The sequence below is a fragment of the Hippoglossus hippoglossus genome, chromosome 12, assembly GCF_009819705.1.
Source record: "Hippoglossus hippoglossus isolate fHipHip1 chromosome 12, fHipHip1.pri, whole genome shotgun sequence".
Lineage (NCBI taxonomy): Eukaryota > Metazoa > Chordata > Actinopteri > Pleuronectiformes > Pleuronectidae > Hippoglossus > Hippoglossus hippoglossus.
The window spans coordinates 5,056,256-5,078,956 of NC_047162.1; the positions used below are offsets into that span (position 1 = coordinate 5,056,256).

The 22,701-nt window shown below is 39.8% G+C and overlaps 1 protein-coding gene across 3 annotated transcripts in view; it reads left to right on the forward strand.

The window, feature by feature from the left end:
• Nucleotides 1-22,701, forward strand: part of erbin (erbb2 interacting protein) — a 55,217-nt gene that overhangs the window by 6,348 nt on the left and 26,168 nt on the right. For all 3 annotated transcript variants that reach the window (XM_034602085.1, XM_034602083.1, XM_034602084.1), the window contains exons 2-7: nucleotides 3,421-3,486; nucleotides 19,209-19,403; nucleotides 19,576-19,693; nucleotides 21,357-21,435; nucleotides 21,566-21,655; nucleotides 22,162-22,218. In XM_034602085.1, coding sequence (XP_034457976.1) covers nucleotides 19,218-19,403; nucleotides 19,576-19,693; nucleotides 21,357-21,435; nucleotides 21,566-21,655; nucleotides 22,162-22,218 — 530 coding nt within the window. In that variant the 5' untranslated portion in view covers nucleotides 3,421-3,486; nucleotides 19,209-19,217. The remainder of the gene's footprint in view (nucleotides 1-3,420; nucleotides 3,487-19,208; nucleotides 19,404-19,575; nucleotides 19,694-21,356; nucleotides 21,436-21,565; nucleotides 21,656-22,161; nucleotides 22,219-22,701) is intronic.

A 22,701-nucleotide genomic window follows, 5' to 3' on the forward strand; every position in this document is an offset into this window, starting at 1 on the left:
AGCATCTGTGCACACAGGCAATGTGATAGGTTTGAGAACGCAGAGAAGATCTGCGTTTGGTTTTCAGGTGCAGCAGTGTGTTGTGATTTAAACTGGCTGAACAGACACAGTAGTCAGCGCCTCGTTCACTAACCCCAATACACCATAGCCTGCCTGTGAGGTCATGGGACAGGTTACAGGTTAGGTATCGCTCATTCTTTACGTGTGTTTACCACTTGTATTAAAGGACTCACAAGTCGTGGTCATTGCCAGCTTTACTTGCAGTCTGTGAGCGAGCAAATTTAAATTTGGTTTGCAGTGTTCTGCAGAGTCTATTAGCAGAGCAGAGGAACTCACTGGCCCGGTTGACGAAACAGAAAGACCTGTATTACTCATAGTGAATTAGCCCAGTAATGAAAAATAATGTAATTATTACCATAGCAAACCAAACAAATAAACAACTGTATTACTTGGCTCCATCTGTGTGATTGGCAGCTTAAAGAGCAGAAATAAGCCCTGCCCTCCTTCGGTTTAAAAAGCTAGTTACATCATTTATCACACTACTGGATAGTTGTCTCTCTAATTACACCATAATGGTGTCTAGAAAAATACAAATGTATGAGTTATCTGAAGATGTTGCTTAGACTGTGGTGGTGTAGTTTCATTATGGAACCGAAATCTTTTTTTTTTTTTTACACACTTCTCAAAGTGACAAAAAAGATCTCTAATGTAGTGTTTCCGTGACTTGGTGTGCAGCGCTTAATTGCTCCACTGCTGCTCTCTGTCTCTCCCTCTCTTACACACGTCTGCTGTGTCTCAAATTGGAAACTTTAGTATAATCACATGCAGCACAGTGTACACAGTATACTCACTGATCTAGTGCATGAGTTTTGGCCATAGACTGTATATAACGATGGGCGACATGTATCCACTTCCTCAAGAAATGAAGCTAAAATATCCCAGGCAGTAGCCATCAGGTACCGAACAATACCAACCCACCACTGCAGGATGGATGCTGCCGCTGCTTCGGGATCAGGGCAGGCGTCCTCGCTCCTGCACTCACTTTGCACGTTGATGGTCACTGGTCAGAGGTTCTGGGGACCCATTCGGTACTTAGGGTTTTGCTTTGCGTTTGTTTGGTTGCTCTGGAGTTTATGAGACTGTGTCTGTCTGCCCGCCGAGAACTACATGCACCTTGCGGGCGCGAAAAAGACGCTACCAGTCATAATCATCTCTACGGCAATGTACTGTATAATCACGTTTGTTGGAAGAACTTATATTTTGGGCTGTTATGTCTCATAATTCATAATTTCATTCATCCAACAATCGAGAAAAGAAGTGGATGCTAATCTCAGCAATGAATCAGATACACAACTGCCCAATAATGCATTCACAATGCAACTTTATTTCTAGAAAACTTTACGTCTAAAAAACTTTTTTTATTTTCAGAAATATTCCCCGATCAGACCAATCACAAGGAAATGCTTCTTAAACTGAGTCTAATAAATCTTTGATGATGAACAGTATAACATCCGATAATTTATCATTATTGATAAACGCCAACAAACAAGAATATATAGTTTTTAAACAGAACGTTGCCGTAGAGATGATTGCAACTGGTAGTGGGTTTCCGCTGTAGCTGTGCGTGCTCCCGTGAGGTGCATGACAGTCTCTGCACAACACTGGCGCCGCAGGGGTGGAGGGGGCTTCAGGGCTGCCCACGCTGCTAATAAAAAACTTAGAAGAAACACTGATAACGTTGGAAGAGGCACATGAATCGTATTTTGCAAAGTACATTTTAGACAGAGCTCATATACATAGGGCACAGGTGTTTTCCTTCAACCAGATACTTCTGGTTTCAAAGTGTGCTCGCGATGGGGCTGTCTGTATGGGAGAAGAGGCTGTTAGTGTGGCAGCAGTGTTCCCCTTCCCCCCACAGATCACACCCCCAGTTTGAAAATTGACACTTCTCTTGCTTTATTCATCTGTGCGACGGAGAGAACTTTTGTTTGGCGAGATTCAGAATCCCAAATAGATGGGATGAGGATAAAGGCACCAAAGAGGAAGTGGAGCAGAAACTAATGAGTGTCAGTGCAGTCCAGTGTGTTTGCAGCTGATTGGGAGACTATGAATAAGTCAAAAAAATTCTTTCCCCTCCTCTTTTTTGCTGCCTCTTTCTCTCCCCCTCGTTCCTGCTCTATGGCTCTATTGTCCTCGATCAGGATAGTGGAGGGATGATCCTATCTTTTAGCTGGCTCAGTTTGTCTCAGATCAGCTGGCAAGGCTAATGCTTTTCCAGACATGCACGAACAACACTCTCGTATTGTTGCTCTAACCTGAGAAGCAAGATCATGTCACATGTCAAGGCTGAGTCTTGTTCAGCTTCTTGTTTTTTGTAGACAAACTCTATGTATGTTAGTTTAATTTGCTTTTTTTACTACTTCGTGATCGCATTCAGATTTTTGTAAATGTTTAACTCACAACATTTCAATGTTTTGACAGGATAAAATGAGACTTGCAGAGAGAGTTGGGTATGCTGAAAATGTAAAATGTGTTGCTTTGTGCGTTTGGTGTGTCCCCTCTGGCAGCCCTAACTCGGCTTGTAGGAGGAGCTTTTCTATTTCCGAAACTTAATGAATTCAGCCTCCATTCAACAGCTCTCTCTAGTTTACTGAAAAATCTGCTGACAAATCATATTTTTGTCGAACATACTGAACCTTTGTAGCTTCCACAGTTACAAAGCCAACCCCTAACAAGCATAACTTAACATGATGACAGAGAGGAGGGGTCCTTTGACCCAAATTTTAATGCTAATTAACATGCACCATGGAACATGGACATAACACAAAATAATCTGATCTCGTCTGTTTAGATTTGGGCAGTTTTTCGTCTCCTCTTACAAATAATTAGACAAATGATCACTGACAATATATAATAAAAGTGACTTTCTAAGATATGATAAGATGAACTTACACCCATTATGAATATGAGTATAATAAGGAGTTTGCGAATATCATTTCACAGTAGTATACAATATATGAATACATATGACTATATGATATATAGTCTCTTGTTTCATTGTTACACTGACACCAATATCATATTTTTACATTTAAATCCTATCAAAATGATAAAAAAATTGTATATTCACACAGTCATCTGATAAAATCTGTTTATTTCTCAGATGATAGTCTTCAACATACTGTTGTAACCTTTCGCTTGGTTACCATTATTAAGGTGATGTAGTGTCAACCATAAATGGACCAGGTTCTACCAGTGCTTCAAGTTTTTGTAACATCAATCCATGATTATACTTATAGCGACAAGAGGAATCTATATACGTTTACAATGGGGCCTAAACCTTTTGATAATTGCTAGTGGTTTTATTGCTTAATTTGTTTGGTGCTTAATTTCTCTTTTTTCATTGTCTTTTTTTATTAGATAAGCAAATTGTTGCTGTCATCTGCCATCCACTGGCATCCAGGCGCTTGAGTCCTAAATGACAAGGTATGTAAAGCACCCCATTTATTTCATGTAATTTCCCTTTCTTAGAATGTAATGTTCTATTTATTCCCTCTGCAACTCTAACCTGCAGTTTACCCAGATAACGTTTTTTGGCTTTTGCTTTGTGATATTTATTAGTGTTTTATTTTTGGCAGTTACCCTACCTGTCACATTAAATACATCAGCAGTACGCTGAATCTTTTATGGGGTTTGTATTTTTGGATTCATATCTAAACTTCTTGAAGTAACCCTGTCTGTATGAATAGTGTTCATCTGATGTAATGTCGAACATTAGTCCAACTCTAACAAGAAACAACAGGACGGCCCCACCCAGTTCTCCTGGAGGCCAAGATACATGATACACCTGCCAAACTAGCTCTGTCCTCATTCAGCATCCTATTTCAACTTAAAAGGTCAGGAAATAGCTACCCCCTAGACACTGTTCAATTTAAAAATATTTCATGATCAGTTCACTATTCACAGCTTCTGACCTGTGTGACCTTGATACAATATGGCAACTGTAATACTTGAAGCAGCAAAGATATCATGTTTAACTCATGTAATCTGAAATTGGCAGTATGACATTCAAGACTGATGGTGTTGTTATTGGGACTTCACTGTTATTCTGCTGCTGCTGCTTCAGTTAAACCTTGTCAGTCAAAGAAATTGATAATTGGTTTTACTGTGACAGTTTTCACACAAAGCTAAGTTATGGGCCCACAAGAACTGTGAGGTTGTTAATTCTAATAGGTTGTAAATTACGTTGTTGGTTCAACGACAGAGTCCAAGTACAAATCGCCCTCAGGGTGTTGACTGTTCATACACATGTCATGTTGTCAATGCCATAGACTGCATACAAAGATGGACGACACAGCGACTCTCCAATAGTGAAGCCAAAGTGTCTCGATCACACCCTAGTGGTTGGCTGAATTACAGATCTTATACGTGTCTCTTCCATGTTATTTGATGGAATATTGATCAAACTAAATGGTAAAAGTACATGTTCAATAGTTTTTTACCAGTAAGTTGTTTATTTATTGTTATCCCATTGATGAATATTCAAGGAGTAATTCTTCCTGTAAGTTTGGTTTTCATTAGTTATTTGATGCTATAAAACATTGACAGTTGAGACTGACTAACAATTGGTCGAGCGCGTCTATCGACGAAACCTCTGGATCATGGCACAATCTCCATGATCGCTACTGCGCAGACTCTGGCTACCACCGATGTTGTTGAGGTATATCCGAGGTGTTTTGGCTTAATTTCTGGATAGTGGGAGATCAGGGAGACGCACTGTCCATCTTTATTTCCAGTCTATGGTCTTGGCCAAATGAAGGGGGGAAAAAAAGACTTACTAACCACAACATAAAACCAGTCACCGTGACTTCATGTGGCCTGTTTAGAAGAGTTCATTTATTTTGTATGTTTTATTATTTTCATGCCCAGATCAGCCGCTGCATTAAACCATTTACCTGTTTTAATGTTGTAGTTGAACTGTGTATATCAGTTAGTAATAGAAACCTTTTAAGATGGCTCTAGATTTCTCTCCTTTCCAGTCATGATTTAGTCAAACATACATGTTTACTGCTTGGGTTCACACAAATGTCCCTGCATTCGGATAACAAGGTTATTAAGTTTGACCAAAGTCATACTCTATAGATAACACATTTCTTTACGTCCAGACAGTCCCCAAAAACCATAAAGTGTCTGTCTCGTGGACGCTATGGATGCAAGTCTTATGACCCGCAAAGTGAAGTCAACACAACTGAATGACAGGCAGCCAGTGTTGTTATGTCAACTCACTGCTACTTGAGGCAGCTCTTCTTTCTTAGCTTAGTTGACAAGAACAGGTTTGCCTTTCAAAGCTGAAGGACTTTTGCCTTGTCTGAATTGCAGTATTTCCACATTTACTTGTTTGACTACTTGGCTTTTCCCATAACTCATAACCATGTTGTTTGCATAATGTTCACTCCGCTGCAGGCTTGGCATTTATCCACCTTTGAAACTTGGATTCAAACCAATGTCAACATTCTAGTCTCTCATTTCCACAATCATTATTTTTTTGTCCATTATAGGGATTTCTTTTTTCTTTGTTCATTAATCAACACCAAAATACGTGGGGCAGAAAATCATTGATGGACTGCTACACGATGACTATGGGGCTACATTATGTGAGTGCACTTTCAGCACTGTAATCAATACATGCCATTTTAACAACTGTTATAGCACCATTCAGCCACACATGAGAAGTGGTGGGTTGTTGAGCCTACCCAATATAGACAATCAGGTATAGTTCAAATTTGCTGCCAGGTTTTGCTCTGTGATATATTAAAAAAAAAAGAAAGCCAGGCTATTGCTTCAGGGTGTCATAGGGGCACAGGTGGAGTCTCCAACTTCGTGATCTGTCATCTTGGGCTCCTTGTGTTTACTCAATATTAAAAAAAAGGTGTGTCACGGCATAAGTCTCTGTGTTTTGAGCATTTGACTATACTTATGTAGTTCTAATCCATAGAACTCTCTCTATACTGTTGAAAAGATTCTTGCATTAAAGGTCAAAGAGGTTAGTGGTGTTTGAGTCTTTTGTGGGGACCAGCTTGTGGCATAATTTTCACATGGTTTTCTGATCTGTGTCAGATTTTCATACCCATGTGAAAGAAGTAGAAACCTCTTTTAGGTACGACCCCCTTATTTTCCCCTTAGCTGGTTTGAGGCCTTCTGTTGGTAATCACCTCTCTCTGTGTCACGTTCTCTCGTCTCCATTTTTCTGTTTGTGTTGCCCTCATGTACATTTCTTGTCTGTGCAGTGTGGAAAAACCCAAAGTGCCATTCAAATCGACAACAAATATTTCCTTAAGACTGTGCATCACAACGAACTAAACGATGTAGCATTATATAAAATGATCCATGTTTTTCTACCATTCCAGGATGTATATCGTGATATCAGGGTTTTATTTTTTTTTTCGGTAGTTGAGAGTGAGGACAGAGGATGTTGCACCCTGTAGTGTTAAGCCCTATGAGGCAAAATGTGATTCGTGAATATGAGCTGTAAATATATAAATGTATATGATTTGCACAGCTATATTCTGCGGGAGGCAAACAAGGGAAATGTGGCAGTTGTCTGCATAGATACATGCTCTGACCTGAATGTGTCTGTCCTGGTTATTGAGACTTGGCAAACTGCATCTCACTCCCTTCGTCTTTCTATCTCATATTGACTAGCAGACGAGCATCTGTGTGTGTGTGTTACCTCGTCCTTCATAGCTCTCCGCTGCATCATCTGTCAAACATGGATAGGACTCGGAGAGGTTTTTAGGAACTGCTGTAGTGACTAATACAATGTCCATTTAATATTGAACTTACTGTAAACATAGATTTCAAGTACCACACAAATCAAAAGCAAGATATTTACCTCCACTGTGTTAAGATTTAATATAGCTATCGCCTTTTATGTCCTTCTTGCTAATTTACTATCCATTCCTTTGCTTTTTCCATTGCCGGCCATCTGTGGGAGTAGCCTAGATTATTAGCCCTACAGCTCCTCTTGAGCTCTGTGAGTTGGAAACGGAACAAGCAACATTGGTCTGTAGCACATACTTGGTTCAGTGTAAACAGCAATCATCTGCTTCTCTTGTACTTCATGGTTCAAAATTAACTGTTACACTGAATAAGATAACTGTGTATTCAAGTGTCACGTGGAACCGATCTCTGAGCCGAATGAACCCTGACACTTTTTTTTTTGTGTGTCTGTCACATGCTGTACATCAGTACAATAACATTACAACTAATGCAAATTCGATTGAAATTGAATTTACATTAAAAATACAGGCTGTCTCACAACTTTGCATGTCTTCCTAACTCAAATGTTTTATATAAAACCCAAAGTAACAATGGTGACATTATGTAGATGTTGTGATTGGCAGATTTATTCTATGTTTAGACAGCCTCATTTCAAGAAGGGAATAACTATTGAAGTTGAAAAGTCATTTTTAGTCAATTTAAAATTACATTTAAAATGTCAGCAAATTATCTGTTATTTTGCTGTCTCTCTGAATGTTCAGTTGAAACAGCTGAGTGTTGTTTATGTTAACACAGTCACAACACTATGCATAAGGAAGACATTCTGGTGTTTTTACAGTATGTGAGGAGGCGTTATGAGCAGCTGCTGTACCACTAGTGCAGTGGGTTATATTTGACTGCATTAAGATGATAGCTTGGCTGTTGAGGAGCACCGTAAACTTTAATTGGTTAGGGTCAGCCAAATAATGTTGCTTAACTGTCGTGATGATTGATTTCATGATACAAATAGAATGCCTATATCCTTTTTTAGGACATTGAATATGGGCAGACAAGGAACCAGAATATAATGACATTAGACTCTACTCCATAAACACATTATTTACTGCAACTTTGTTGACAAGAGCTAATCTCATTGTTACGGGTCTCCTCTTTGCAGCAATGAATCCTGGAGACTCATATTTAACTTGATCTCATATTTAAGTAAGAACTTACCGGCAGAAGAGATTTTTGTGCAACTATTTATAACCTGCAGAGAACTTTCCCTCTTTGCCCTGGTTAGTCTGAATGAGTTCATAATGAAGATGAAAATACCCTCAAGCAATCCATTTCGAAGGACCTCTCACCTTTTAGTTCTACATGCACACATGTAGAAATGCATTATGTAAAGCACTGTGTAGTAACACTCCAGTTATAGGTTTCGGTTAGGTTTTGCTTGAAGCCAGTTTCTACTAGCTAATCCATTTTACATACCTTCGGGGTAAAGGGAATCACCAGCAGTTATTTAAATTGAAAAATTGGCCAAATATAGATGATGTAACATTCATGAAAACCTTTTATGCAAAACCTAAACCCTGCTAACGTAGCAGGTCAGTTTTAGAACTCATGTTGCAGCTTTTTATTTGTCACAGTTCGTTTTCAAAGTAGATGGTTTTGCGGTGTGTTTCTATCATAAAGATCTTGAATATTGGGGCATCAAGCTATAAGGGAAATGGTAGCAGAAAAGGGTCAGAAAAAGGCATATGGAGAGGGAAAGGAGAAAAAAATAGTGCTTTGCTATAGGAGGCAGCATACTTGCACGAGATAATGCTATAGTTAATTCGATAAGGCAGCTTTGCACTTTGTCAAGTCTAATACCTGCTAGCATTTGTCAATAAACAAGGCTCTTCTGATTAGAAGTTTTTCTTGGTTTCACATGGAATACAAAGCAAGTGAATTTATTCAATTAGCTTTACCAGATATAGTTTATTTCGCTGTGCTGCACACATTTAACAAACTTCCCCTGTGGCTCAGATTCAACTTGCCCTACGAAGTGATCAACACTTGCAGATAAAACAGTGTTTTAAAAGAAGCTCTCCCCCTTAGTTTTCTCATTTCATGAGACAGGCCCAATTCCTCAGGACAGATGTTTACAAGAAGCTCTTGTTTGAGAATCTCATGCTTTTTGAGCTCAAAATTTCTTGTATTGACTTTGAAATAGTTTACGTCAAGTGTCAGCTATGGTGAACTTGTCACACAGGATACCCTGGTCTTCCGCATCTCAGCAGAACTGTCATCAGCCTCCATGAAGCCAGGAAGTGGTTTTCAGAGAGAGACACAACAAGCTACTTATGAAAGGCTTTGGTTGTAGTTCAGATGTTGTCTTTCGTGGACAGGAAAAAGTTTTTAATGCAGTCTTTCACTAACTTCTAGTATAAAAAATTTATGTAGATTTGTTATGTAGCTGTAGCTGATGTCATAAACTCCAGAAAATGTCTGCCTTTCACATATTTCCCAGATTGTCTGGGTCTGACACGTTTGTATTCTTCCATTTTTGTGACCGCCGAATGTTCAAAACATCAACACGCCCAATGGCTCGCTATAAATTTTCTGGACATTTTACTAGGGGGCCGGCAGGAAAAGGTCTGGAACATGTCTGGAGCAACTGACCCGGAACATATACATTCTCACATACAGCCCTTCCAGAAAATGTCCATACCCCAGTGTCTGAAAGCAGCCATAGAAATTGTTTAGACTGGGATGAAGTGAATTACTGATGCAGGCATTCTGAAATTCCACTCAGATAATAGACTGTTGTTGTTGCTGCCAGTAAAATAATCGCCTTCATTTATTCAAGCTGTTCAGAATCTGATTGCTGTCATTCTCACCAGTCCGTTCATTGTAGCATATTGCTTAGTCGATCATGATATAGACTGTGTGACAACACTTGACAAAAATCAATGAGCACTACATATTGGTCTTTCAATAATTTTAATATTATAACAGCAATGAGCATGCACATCCCAAGTTAGAGGCTCAAGTTTTTTCACATACTGTGATTAGCATCCATGTTTAAAGATATGAAGCCAATATATTACTAAGCTAACGCTAGTGTTGTTAAATTTAATCCTGCACATTTCTGTTTAAATTGATAACATTTTTGGTAATTAGCAGATCAACTACATGTTATTAAGCCATGGATGCTCTATATATTTTTTATTTGGACATTAGTGGACTTGGTGAATTGCAGGATAGTCTGCTACCAGCTTGCGTGAGAGGTCAGAAGATAAACATGCTCATTAGTCATCGTGTTACATGGGAGAGAGGACATAACCTTTGGAAGTGGTTTGTCTCAGCCCTCGTCGTTCTCCAGGGGAACCATGATATCTCTATAGCCTCAGCGTTGTGGCGGCCTGAATAATTGGAGTGAAAATACGACTGCATTAATTTGCCTCGGGCCCATCTGTGTCCAAAGAAATAACAAGGGGATTATTAATTTGCGTAATTATGATAGTGATCTCTAAGGGAATTAAAGACACTATGGATTGAGACTATTTGAAATCCCCTGTACCATGCGACAGGCAGAGAGTGCAGATAGAAAAAAATAAAATATATATTTTTCTATTACAACTTCAATCAGATGTGATTTCATGTCTCTGTGATATAGCCAAAAATATTATAATATCACAATATTTTTTTTCCATATTGAGCAGTAAAGATAATCATTGATGTATACAACCAGTACCATGAATGGGGAAGGGAACACATTCATGTTTGTTAGACGTCAATGATACACACAATGGCTGGTTCAAATAAAAACTACAAAGGAACCCTTTTTTTAAATGTAGATTTAAATGTATGTTCAGTTAAGCATTGAAATCCTGCATAAATCGCAAGGTTTGGTTTTACACAATCATTAAATTTAGTTTTTCAGTCATTTGAAACTCTCCATAACCAGTGTGCTTTAACATTTATGCTTAGACTAGCATGAGACAGTGTCATGTGGGTAGACCACATGTCAGTAGTGGGGACAAAACGTGTAAAACTCCACTTCCACTTTTCCCCCTGCATCAAAAATGTTTCCATCTGTCCAACTTAACACCCGAACTCGACCACTTTCATTAGATTTGGAAACTTTTTTAATTTAAATTCTACCCAAGTCTCCAGGGGTGTGCATAAACAAAGAGTGACCTTGATGTGACCGGAGTTATACAGTTATACTTTGTTTTATGTTGGTATGTAGCAGGAATGTACATTTGTGAATAAGATACAAAGCCATAGGGCTTGTTCCAAGACAAACATTAACATTTTAAACAAATAGCCAAGTGTGCTAAAGCAGATTGGGGGCGTGTTGTTGTGCGTCATAGTGTGTTGGAGGACTGCATCATTAAACACATTATGTCCATGGTCAAAACCGAGTATTGTAGGAATGGTTAAAACAGATGGTGGCTTGTCTGTCTAAAGATTTTTTTTCTTCTTTGTGGACTCTAACTGTATTCTGTACTTCATGAGTCATTCATTGTGTTAATATGTTCATTTTTATGATTCTACACAAAGAAAAAACACTTATGTGTCCCAATGATAGAAAGTTTTCAAATAATATTCAGTTTTTCTCAAGCTCCAGTGTTTACTATATGTGCATATATATGGGGTACGGTGGCCTTGTGTTGCAAAAATACATTTTACTTGAACATATTCTGATATAGAGAATGTTTCTACATTATGAATAGATTAATACAGTATATATAATACAAATGTGTTTAGGTTACGTGTAAATGTTCAAGTGGATGTACGTCTCACTCTTGTGATTCAGTCTATAGCAGCCACTCAGAGTAGAAAATTGGGGAAGATGCTGTAAAAGGCACTTTGTCCTTGTCACAGATCAGATTACCTGCCTTCATTTCACCATGAATTCAAAGAAAACAATCATGGTTTTGTTTGAGAGTCACGCAAGACCACTGAGAGCAAAGAACGCTGGTGAGAACCAAAACCAAAGGGAGAGTGAAACTGGAACTTCAGGTTCCACTAAGCTGTAAACCCCCACTATGGATACAAAAAGGTTGTTTTTCTCCCATTTCAGCCATAGTTTAGTGCTGCTTAGTTTTTGTATTTGAGGATTTTATCCTATGTTTATTTAGACCATTTGTTTGGTGGGGAGAAAGACAGCATGTCGTCTCTGCCAGTAGTGGTAAAATAAGAAAGTACACATGCATATGTGTCTTAACTGTGCCAGGGAATAGTAGGTGTAAAGAGTATGTACTCCGGATCCATGGATCTGTGTGTCTTAGTCAGCTGCTGAGCTGTTGTCCTCTAAGCTCGATATCCCACTGCATTATTGAGAAGTAGCAGTTCTCCTGTTGTGCCAGCTGGAGTTGAATGTAATGCTGTTAATGAGGTACCCAGAGGAGAGACTGCCATGAACTGTTATACACTGCCCTTCAGTGTAGAGATTTATCCTCCCCTTTATGTATCTATACAGATATATCATTTCTCAAAAGCACTTCCTTGTAAATTAAATGACTTGGGCAGCAACAGTTCGCAGATGATGGAAGTCTCCTGTGCAAAATCACACATGAACTCTGAACGTTTGTGTGTTAACGAACACTAAGTAAAATGTATAGCCCTTGACAATTCTCACAGCATTCTGAAATGACTACAAGTGGAAACATACTGATTAGTGTTTGCAAGTTGCGTTCCATAGAAGTGTCGTAACTTAAGTCATTTTCAGACATGACCTGTGGGAAATATCTGGAGGATTGGCTACGGAGTTTAGCCGCAGTTTGCCTTGAACACATGCACAACACAGCGGGAGTTTTTCTGCACAGTCGCGTTCGCAACAGAAAAAAATCCTCTGCATTATTCAAGCGAGAGGTGGAGCAGCCAGGTGCAGAAGGCAGATGCAGGAAGTGACGTATTAATTCCGCTGCGGTGATCGTGTGATTTTCTTGACAACACAAGACACCGTCGTCGACTCTTATCGCCACAAACTCTCCTGACATTTTCGTCAGTGTATCACACCACTTTTTCACCTGGGATAGGGTTTGAAGTTCTCTCAAGCCCCCAATCGCTCGCGGTGAATCCCCCGCTGTGTTCTCACATCGAATTCTCCAGGATTTCTACAGACTTTATACCAGGAGACCAGGCGGGAAAAAGTCAGCAGAAATTGCGGAGCCGCTCACTCGGACATTTGTGTTCACACGTTCACCTTCCCCAGATAAAACTAGTATCTGTGGAGTTCTGTGCATGTCTGAAAGAGGTTTTAGTCTGCTCTCATAAAGTTGAAACTTATGCTATTTAAATCTTGTGCAACAAGAAGTTTGATCATAAAAAAAGGGTTTTGTGTGTGAATCCTTCTTAGACACACAGATTGTCTCGGGTCTTGGCAAAGTATATGATCCCATATGAAAGGGGTTGACGTTTACATTCTAGCATACTGTATAGCCCACTTGCACTCCGCCCTGGATTGAGGAAGTGACTTATCCTTTCCTCTTCCTTTACAGACAGAGCCATTGCATGTGTGTTTCACAGGCTGTGCAGGTTATGTGTTTTTGTGCATTGTTTTTTGTAGCTATATTCTCTAATATAAAATCTCAGCTGTGTCCCAGCAAACCCGTAACAGTCCACTGCAATCTGGATCAAAAGCTCCTTTCATAAGGCGAGAGCTAGCCCACACTAATCACATTCTGCCATATCAACCAGACGAGTGCTACTTGCTATAAATATCACAAGCTGCTTGCTACTGTCAAACACGGCACTTGCATTTCCGCTTAACCCATTAAAAACGTGTGCACACAGACAAAACACAAATGACACATACTGAGTGTTGGTTATTTCATGTTCTCTAAAAGCTCCATGGTCTTTGACCAGCTCGATGAAGTAGTTTAAACAAACATTGGACTTTTGGTAGCAGGGACACATTTGTTCCCAACATATTCTCCTGGATAAAGTGAAACTAGGCCAATGGGTCCTGGTTGGCTACAGTGGAGGACTGAATGACCGTAGGGAAACACACTCAGACATTTCAAGTATGAAATAGTGTAGTCAAAGTATCTGTTTCATGCAGAAGTTGCCTCCCATATTTTTCGTTTGCTTTAACTGCAGTGTGTGGAGCCTAGCAACTCCTCTGTCTGTTTTATCAGTCAGTAACTTTCACACAAGCAGTTAAGTAAGCTCAGCTGTGTGTTTTGTGTATAACTTCCGGGGTCAGAGAACTGCTTCTACCCTTGACCATCGTCCCTATGGCAACAGCACTGACCCAGGAGGCACTAAAGTTGCAGGAGAGGGTTGTGACTGGGGGTTGGTTTCCTGGCTCCTGACTGGGAGAATAAAGTGGGGATCTGTGGCAGGCCTGCCCTCTGGACTGTTTCATTCACTGCTGCACAGAGGAACTGCCAATGATCATTGCCATTCTGTAGAGTCATACTTCTACCATTCACACAGTACACCACATGTTTCTTATGCTTTTACCAATTCCCCTGCGATAAGGCCAAGCTCTTACTAGCCCCCCGATTAGTAAATGTGCTGCTTAAATAAGTAGGCTAAAAAAGAAAATCTTATCTGAGAGCTTAACATGTCTGGAAATCTCTATTGCTTGTCTTGAACTTTCTTAGTGAAAAAGTCAAAAGCTGTTGATGGACTAAAGCTGGGTGAGTGGAGGCAGTCATCATTCCAGTAACATGTAGGTCAGTGGATAAGCCTATCTATGTTGTATGCAGTGTGGCTCTCATTACTGTGCTGCCCTCCAGATTACTCTTGGAGGAGCTTCAGCCAGACAGATAGACTGCCTTGTTAGGCCATGGTTATCCAGCCCATTTCACTCTCTTTGTCTCCTAGAGTAAACAATGCCTCTCATCTATCTGCCCTCCATCGTCTTCTCTATCCTCGGCCTACATGGTAGAAATGCCTCGGATTAACTCCTTGTCAATGGTGTGTTATGCAAATGTAACAGGTATAATGCACAGTTTAGAAAATAATGTTTGTACATTTATTTGTTGCTGCTGTTGTATGCTGGGTATCACAAACCTCCGACCTATTCAGAGCAAGTGAATTTCCTCCTGTAAAGGTTGTTTTTTGTGAATGTATCAATATTGTCAAAGCTTTTAGCAAATATTAAAACGGGAGTAAATTGTATATGTTTATTGGGCTATTTTCATTATTGTATTCATACAGTGAGTATTTGCTTGGCACCATGATAGTGTACATGTGATTGACTTAATAACTATTGCCGCCATGTTTGTGGTAATAAAGAAACATGTTACCCAAAGGTATGGCTTATTTTAGGTTATGGTTTTGGATAATAACAGGGCTCTATGGCACAGAGGGAAATTATTAGATTCTAGATTCACAAACTTTGATAATCAATGCTATAGTGCTATCAATTATTTTATTTATTGTTACATATTAAAATAGTTGGATTAAAATATTTAGCAAATGTTAGCATGCTAACAAGCTCAGATGGTAAGCACAATCTGTCTTTGCTAGTTTCATACTGATGCAGTTGTCATCTTCCTGCCATTTGCCTACTTCGTTAAAATGGACTCTCCGTAATAAGCACCAATGATTGGTCCTAAAGTGACGTGTGTCGTGGCACATTGTTTCCACATTGATATCTTGATGCAGCAGAAAGCAGTTGTGTGCAATAAACCTGGTCAATCGTGGAGTAATTCAGTTAGGGCACGCTATCAAGATAATAATACATGTCCACATAACCAGGTACTCAACATGAGTACACTGCCTCCCCCCACGCCAGCTTCACTTCAGGGAGCTTTGGTGGAGTCTTGTTGTTTCCATGGTTTGCTCGTACACTTTCACTTTGAACATGAGCAGATCTTTTCTGCTGAGTAGCATCCTCTCTTACTACTTGGCAAATCCACCATTTTTTGTTAATATGCCAAGGTACATATAAATACCTGGCTTTTCAAAGGAATAGGAGATGGAGATTGGTTTATTGCATATTAAACCCAAAACACATAATTACAGTTAGGGTTGGTAATATGTTTCTGAAACGCTTATTTTCTTATTTGTTGAAATCCTCTTTAGTCTCGATAGCCATCAATAAAGTTTTCTGGGGAAAAAAAGAAAACAAGCCAGTGTCTGTAGTTACACATTGACCATGCCCTTGTTAAAATAGAGGCGTTGGTCTTGTAATGCTGTAATGTAGCCAGCATTCAGATTTTCAGGTCATTTCACATCAGGAGTTATCATTAAAAACCCATCCTTAAATTGTGAGATTAAATTCTTCTACCAGCTATAACATGTTTGCCTCTGCTGCCGTGTTATTCTTTCAAACTATATATGTCTCTCCCTTCAGCCTTTCTCATGATCCCTTAATCTGCTCTTGGTTCTAAATTGCTTTCGCTTGCATACCTCACAACTACCCCATATTCTGTTAACCCATACCATGCTCCCTCCTCTGCCAGTCCTCCCTCTCCTCCCACTCTAGCACACGTCATTCATACGCTTGGTGCTTGTTACTCAGAGTGAATGGAGCCAAGCCCTCTGTCATCCTTTTTGGTGATAGACCAGATTAGTCGGTGTATTTATACATGAGTTTCCTGCTGTTATAGCAAAGAGTGTGTGGGAGGCTCTTGGTGGGGCATACTTCATGTGAGTGTGGGCATGTTCATACATGTACTCATTTTTAATGAGGTTTAGATGGAGGGATACCCAACTGTCCCTCCCGTGAGTCAGATTTATCCATTTTTTTTATTCTGTTATGATATTTTGTTATTATGAAATTGAAAAGTGTTTTGTTTGTCTTTTTTAAGCTTAGTAGGAGTTTGTAGTTTTTGTGTTGTTCCATAACAACATGATGGACAGTTCGTATTTTGAGCGTCTCCAAAAATAGTTACATCTACTTTGCATTGTTTCGAGAAAGTCCCTCTATGCACACATGCAAAATATGTACATGTGATATTGAAGATGCTTGGTTGTACACAGCTGACCAAATTTCCCAGAGAATGACTGGCATAGTTCCTTATAGCAACTTGCAACACAAGCAGGTGCTCACATCCACATATAGGCCGACTGTGTGGGTGTGGCTGATGGCGTGGGTCAAGGCTATCACAATTTTACACAACATCTCCGTTAGATGGTCGGTGTACGCAGTGAGTGAAGGACTCTGAGATTATGTGCAGTGGCGGCGCTTAGATTAAGACGAGGGGGAGGAAAAGCCACATTCTCTACATGGACCACAGAACAAAGCCTCTGTTGACCAGAGCACATTCCATAGTGCATGCTGTACTACTGACCTGACTCAAACTATAAAATTATATGTACATACCCTTGTAGCAAGTTTAAAGGACAGGTTTACAGCTCCTTTCCCATCTGTCCAGCGAGATCTTCCCAAACAGTTCGAAGCCGAAGATATTTTCATGCTTTTATGTCATTATTTTGTGGTGGAGATAGTTTTTTGGATAAAACTAGTCGAGGATCCAAAATGCCAGCTGATTCATGGCCTACTTCCTTTTTGCATTTTTACCCTCCACTTCAACTCAAATGAGGCTCCAGTTTATCCATGGTATTGAAAAGCTGCTCATTATACATACCTATGGACATTTTAGAAGTGGAAAACAGCTTTTACCACGAATAAAAGAGAAAATTGCTTTTTATATCAGGCTCCACTGGGACAAGATATATTTTTCATGGATAAAAACAATTGACAGGCCTGTTATTTGTATTTTTTTAAGCCATATGTGTTCAGGTCTAAATGATGACTCATTGTCAGTGATCATCTGTAATCTATTTGCAAATGTGAGAGCATGTTGGCAGAACAATACTTTGGATGAAATATTAGGATTGACTGTGTATGATGTAACCCGTGGCTGTTTTTGAATTGTCCTACAGAAGTGCCTGAACAGCTATGATGGATCTACTGACACTATTGGGAAGGTTTCACACCATGGTCTCTTTTTGACCAGATTCTGAATCCTGTATTTTATTAAGTGTAGTTCCTTAACAGTGATGACTTGTTAAGGGGAACTTTCAGTATTTGACAACCTGCTTGTCACCCACTTATGTTTGCGTTTTACTGGCCACCACCACTGTGGAGATTTGGAGCCTAGTGCAGTGCCCATTCTAAACCTGCCTGTTTGTAATGGGCTGTTTGCTTGACCTGTGGTTAGGCTGGTTGCAGCTTTCTCTCTGAAACTGTAAAAGTAACTTGTAGTATTTGGGCTGTGGCAAAGTAAAGACCGACTGCTTGACTCAGTCCGCAAAACCGTGAAGTCACTGCTGCACATAGCTGTTCACCGGTTAATTCAAAGATCAGTTTAAGTTAAAGTGAAGCTCAACTCAGTACTCAGAAACTGAAGAATCAGTTGTTGTTCCCGTTATCCTGAACGTGCTGTTGTTGTGAACAATAACATGAGTCCCAGCAGCCACTGCTACACAGTGGTGGTCACCTGTTTATTATTATTGACCGTATCGCATGTCCAAATTGGGACTGCACTTCCATGAGCCCTTAACAACACACATGTCAACTGTGTAGCCGATAAGATGAAGAGTTTTGCAGATATGCGTTCAACATACCGGCAGATTTCTGAAATTAGTAGATCGATAGATACGTGGTAAGAGCAAATGTTGATTAGGACAAAGAGCATAAGCCTCCTGTAGCTTTACATGATTCTCAAACTTATCAAGTAGTCAAACACTTCAAGTCCTGCTGAATGTAAACAAAGAATGTTTCCATGGAAATCCCTGTATCTGTTGAGAGAAACTGGATCGAGTGGGCTACTACTACTACTACTACTACTTCTCTATTACTAAATGTCAGAGACTTTGTACAATGGAGCTGGTGAGTGTATTGCTGTCATGACTTATAATCACATTGAACAAACGTATGAAAATAAGTCCTGGCTTGACAAATACACCAATTCCCCCTTTATAGAAGGAACTGAGGGTGTTGGGAATGTGTTCACTGTGTATTCGGGTTATGGTTTTTGACCAGTTCCCTTTTCTACTTTAGTTGTGTCTGCTTGTTACACTTAAAGCTATGAACCTTTATTCTAAAACATCCCTCTTGCTCTGTAATGGCTGACAGCTGAGTGATCTAATAAAAAAGATCAAGTTTCTCTTAGAATAGAAAAATACATTGATATGATCAGTATATGGTCCTGTGTAGTTTCATCATTTCTTTGTCTCTCATTGTTCTCCATATGTTGGTGCAAAGAAAACAGCAGGTGTTCTGTTTTGACATTTAAGACTATAGTCACATGGTTATGAATCAGATGTTCAGATCAGTTATCGAAATCAGTGTTTGCATGTGTATATTTATTTTTAGCCTGCACTATAAACAATACATACTGTATGTGTTACAGAGGTGAGATAAAAACTTCTGAATGTGGACACTTGAAGCTGAATTGTGAAAGCAGTACTCGTCGTACACCACTTACCTCCTTAACTCCTCTTAATCCTCTACTCACTTTACATATCTCTCCGTTTTCTCTCTCTAGTGACTGAGGATGTCCAAGCGGAGCTTGTTTGTTCGTCTGGTGCCCTGCCGCTGCTTGCGGGGTGAGGAGGAGACGGTAACATCGCTGGACTACTCCCACTGCAGCCTGGAGACTGTTCCTAAGGAGATCTTTAGCTTTGAGAAGACCCTGCAGGAACTCTATCTCGATGCCAACCAGATCGAGGAACTGCCTAAAGTAAGGCACACATACATATAGAAATGTTTTACTGTGTGTGGGTGGGTGTCAGATGATTTAATCTCTTATTAAAAGCTTTGGACGATGTTGTTGGTTTTCTAATGTTACAGAGTATTCTTGTTCAGCTGTACTTATTGATTAAAAAAACATATCTCTTGTCTTTTTCCACTAGCAACTGTTTAACTGCCAGTTACTACACCGGCTGAGCATGCCAGATAATGACCTTACAGTGATGCCAGCAGCGATTGCAAACCTCATCAATCTCAGGGAGCTTGATGTCAGCAAAAACAGTAAGCAACATGGCCATCTTTTCTTCAGAAATGTCACTCAGGTTCGATGTCATTTTGACTGGAAGGTTAAGGTCATTTAAAACTCTTCATCAGATCATGTTTCTGAGGCCTGAAAACTGACCCCAGTCCCCGGGTTAGTGACCCGTGAAGATCAAACGTGTAACTTGTCCTAGTTGCTCTTGTGTTGCCAATATGGCTACTGGCATTGATCAGTGAAAAGAGATAATTCTCAAGAACAATATTGCCAGGAAAGTGTTTAGATTTGCTCCGCAGATATTCTCTGGTATTACGCTAGAGCATTTTTTGTTTGCCACGTTACCACACAAGATGGCAATACTCAAAATCCCTGATGTGAGAGATAGAAGCAGAGGACGAGCACAGACCTGCATGACACTAGACTCCATCTTTGTAGCATAGCAGGAAAAAAACCCGGTAGTAGATGAGTCAGTTGAGCTGATTATAAGTGTCATATAAGTGTCATCTCAGTAGTTTCAAAGTGGGAAGTGACAACAATTGTTAGTGTGACATTTACCTCCTTGATGATAAACCCTCTGTTTGTTTAATATGATTAAGAGCTTTGTACTGGTTGTGTTTAGATTTTTCCTGTTTGATAATAACTTCACACTATGTTGCTCTAGTTTGATGTTAAGAACAAAAAACGCTGCAGAGTCAAAGTGTGTGAAGTGGTAATTAGTAACTGAAATTGTGCAGAAGACCTTACAAGGGATATTCACCATCTTGACCTATATTCTAAAATGTACATTTCTATTAACCAGCCTGCTCTTAGCCTACATCATGCGACTATATGGCGATTATTCTTCAAACATATCGACACGTACACATCAAACGTACTAATTGGACCTTTCCTTTGCGCCTCCCAAATGGATGTTAAGCATCGCAAGCTAAAACTGTTCACGGTGCAGGTTACTGTGGAAGATGCTCCATCTTCACTCTGTGACCTTAAAACTAAGCAGAGCTGAAGTAGAGGATACTCGCTCAGCCGCAAAACCTCTTTCATGGCGAAGGAGAAAGGTTAAAAGGGTAATTCTAATATAAATGAGTGAGTGCAGAGACAGCCCAGATCAAACAAATGTTTAAGGATGTGGTGGGGTTTTCATGAAACAGAGCTGTGCCATGTTGACATTAAAAGTAGCTTATCCTTCTTCACGAAGCACTCTGCGCAAAGTGTTGTGGACACAAAACAAAGTGGGTGGAAATAAACCTTGAGACTTGGTCACGTCCTCTTTCTTGCAATGTGCACGTTGTGGACATTTCATGAGGACTTGCAGACTATCACTCATTGCTCTTTTTTTCCTCTTCTTCCTCTCCTTCTTTTATTATGTCACCTTAAGCGCACTTCTCTGTGGTTGTTTAGACAAGAAAGGTGCAGAGCTACTCTTAATGCACCCTGAGCTCAGAGTTCAGGCAGACAGCCATCCTGCTTGTACTCACAAACCACCTGTGTTTAACATTCGCAAAGCTGCTCCTGCAGAACACGAGCAAGATGGCTTGCATTATCCCTCGTCCTTTTGATTTCGACATGAGTCATTTGTTTTGTGCCAACAGTAATAAAATGGTTGGGATACGTCACCGCAGATGTTTAATCCCTGTTGCGTAGTTGTGTTTTTAAACCACTGACGCTAACTTGTGTATTTCTCTTTAGGTATCCAGGAGTTTCCAGAAAACATCAAGAACTGCAAAGTCCTAACGATTGTAGAAGCCAGTGTGAATCCCATATCAAAGTGAGTACAGCACGACCTCGTATAATTAATTTACTGCCTTTTGATGTAATGTGACGCATACATTTTCGACTTTCAGAACTCTGGCTTTGCAGTATGTGTGATGTGATTCCTGTACAATGTGTGTTGTTAGGCTCCCAGATGGCTTCACGCAGCTCCTGAGTCTGTCGCAGCTCTACCTGAACGATGCCTTTTTGGAGTTCTTACCAGCCAGCTTTGGCAGGTCAGTTTGTTCTCCGGTTTGGGATTAGGATGACATTGTTTCTAATAAAATAAAAGGTTTTACTGTGTCTGTTTCATGTGAAGCCACATTCAGTAGTTGATTGGGGTCGTGACACTGACATGGTTGTGATGCACAAGATTTACCTGATTGTAAATCAAATTTTAATAATACAAAAAGAACTGTGTAGTACACTGTTTCTTTGACTTTAAAAATGTGTTTGTGTTTGGTGACAGAATATTGATTATGACAAAAGACTTTAATTAAGAAAATGTTCTAAGCTCTTAATCAATGTAAATGATTGATTGCTTGATTAGTAAGTGGAGTAAAGCCCACAGAAGAAAACATACAATTTTGTAGTGGATCCAGATCAGGGGGCACACCTTAGCAGCCATTTTGTGTCATGTATGTATTAAGTCAAAGATGATAACCAGACAGTTATGATTAACAAAACTATTTTCAAACTTGTGTAATTGTCATTTAATAAAACATTTTTTACTTGGTTCCAGGTTGACAAAATTACAGATCTTGGAGCTGAGGGAGAACCAATTAAAGATGTTGCCAAAGTAAGTGTTTTTTTTGTTTGTTTTTTTTACTTTCTGGGTTTTACAAATATCCTACATTCACAAATACAAAATAAAGGAGCAGTGTCACTGTCAGTGTCATGTTTGCCTCCTGACGCGTGTCATGGATTTTCACCCTTCCTACCTCTGAGTCTCCTTCCTCTCACCCCACCTCACCACACACACACACACCACTAGATTCACTCTCCACACCGCTAACTGTAGTATTTAATTCCAGTGTTACATAAGAGCACCCTCTACTTGGCTGCTTGCTGTGACAGGTTTTATAACCCTCTTCTGAGACAGTGCTGAGGGTTATTTCACCATTTGAGAAGGTTGGCGTCCCTCTGGGTGACTGAACCTCCCACTGATATTTGAGAAAGCTCCAGGTGACTGACAGGGGGATCTACTTTCTCTTTCTGTCTTCCGTCATGCTTCACTTGCAGTTTCGTTCCATTTTACTTCCATCCCATTTTCTCAGCGAAA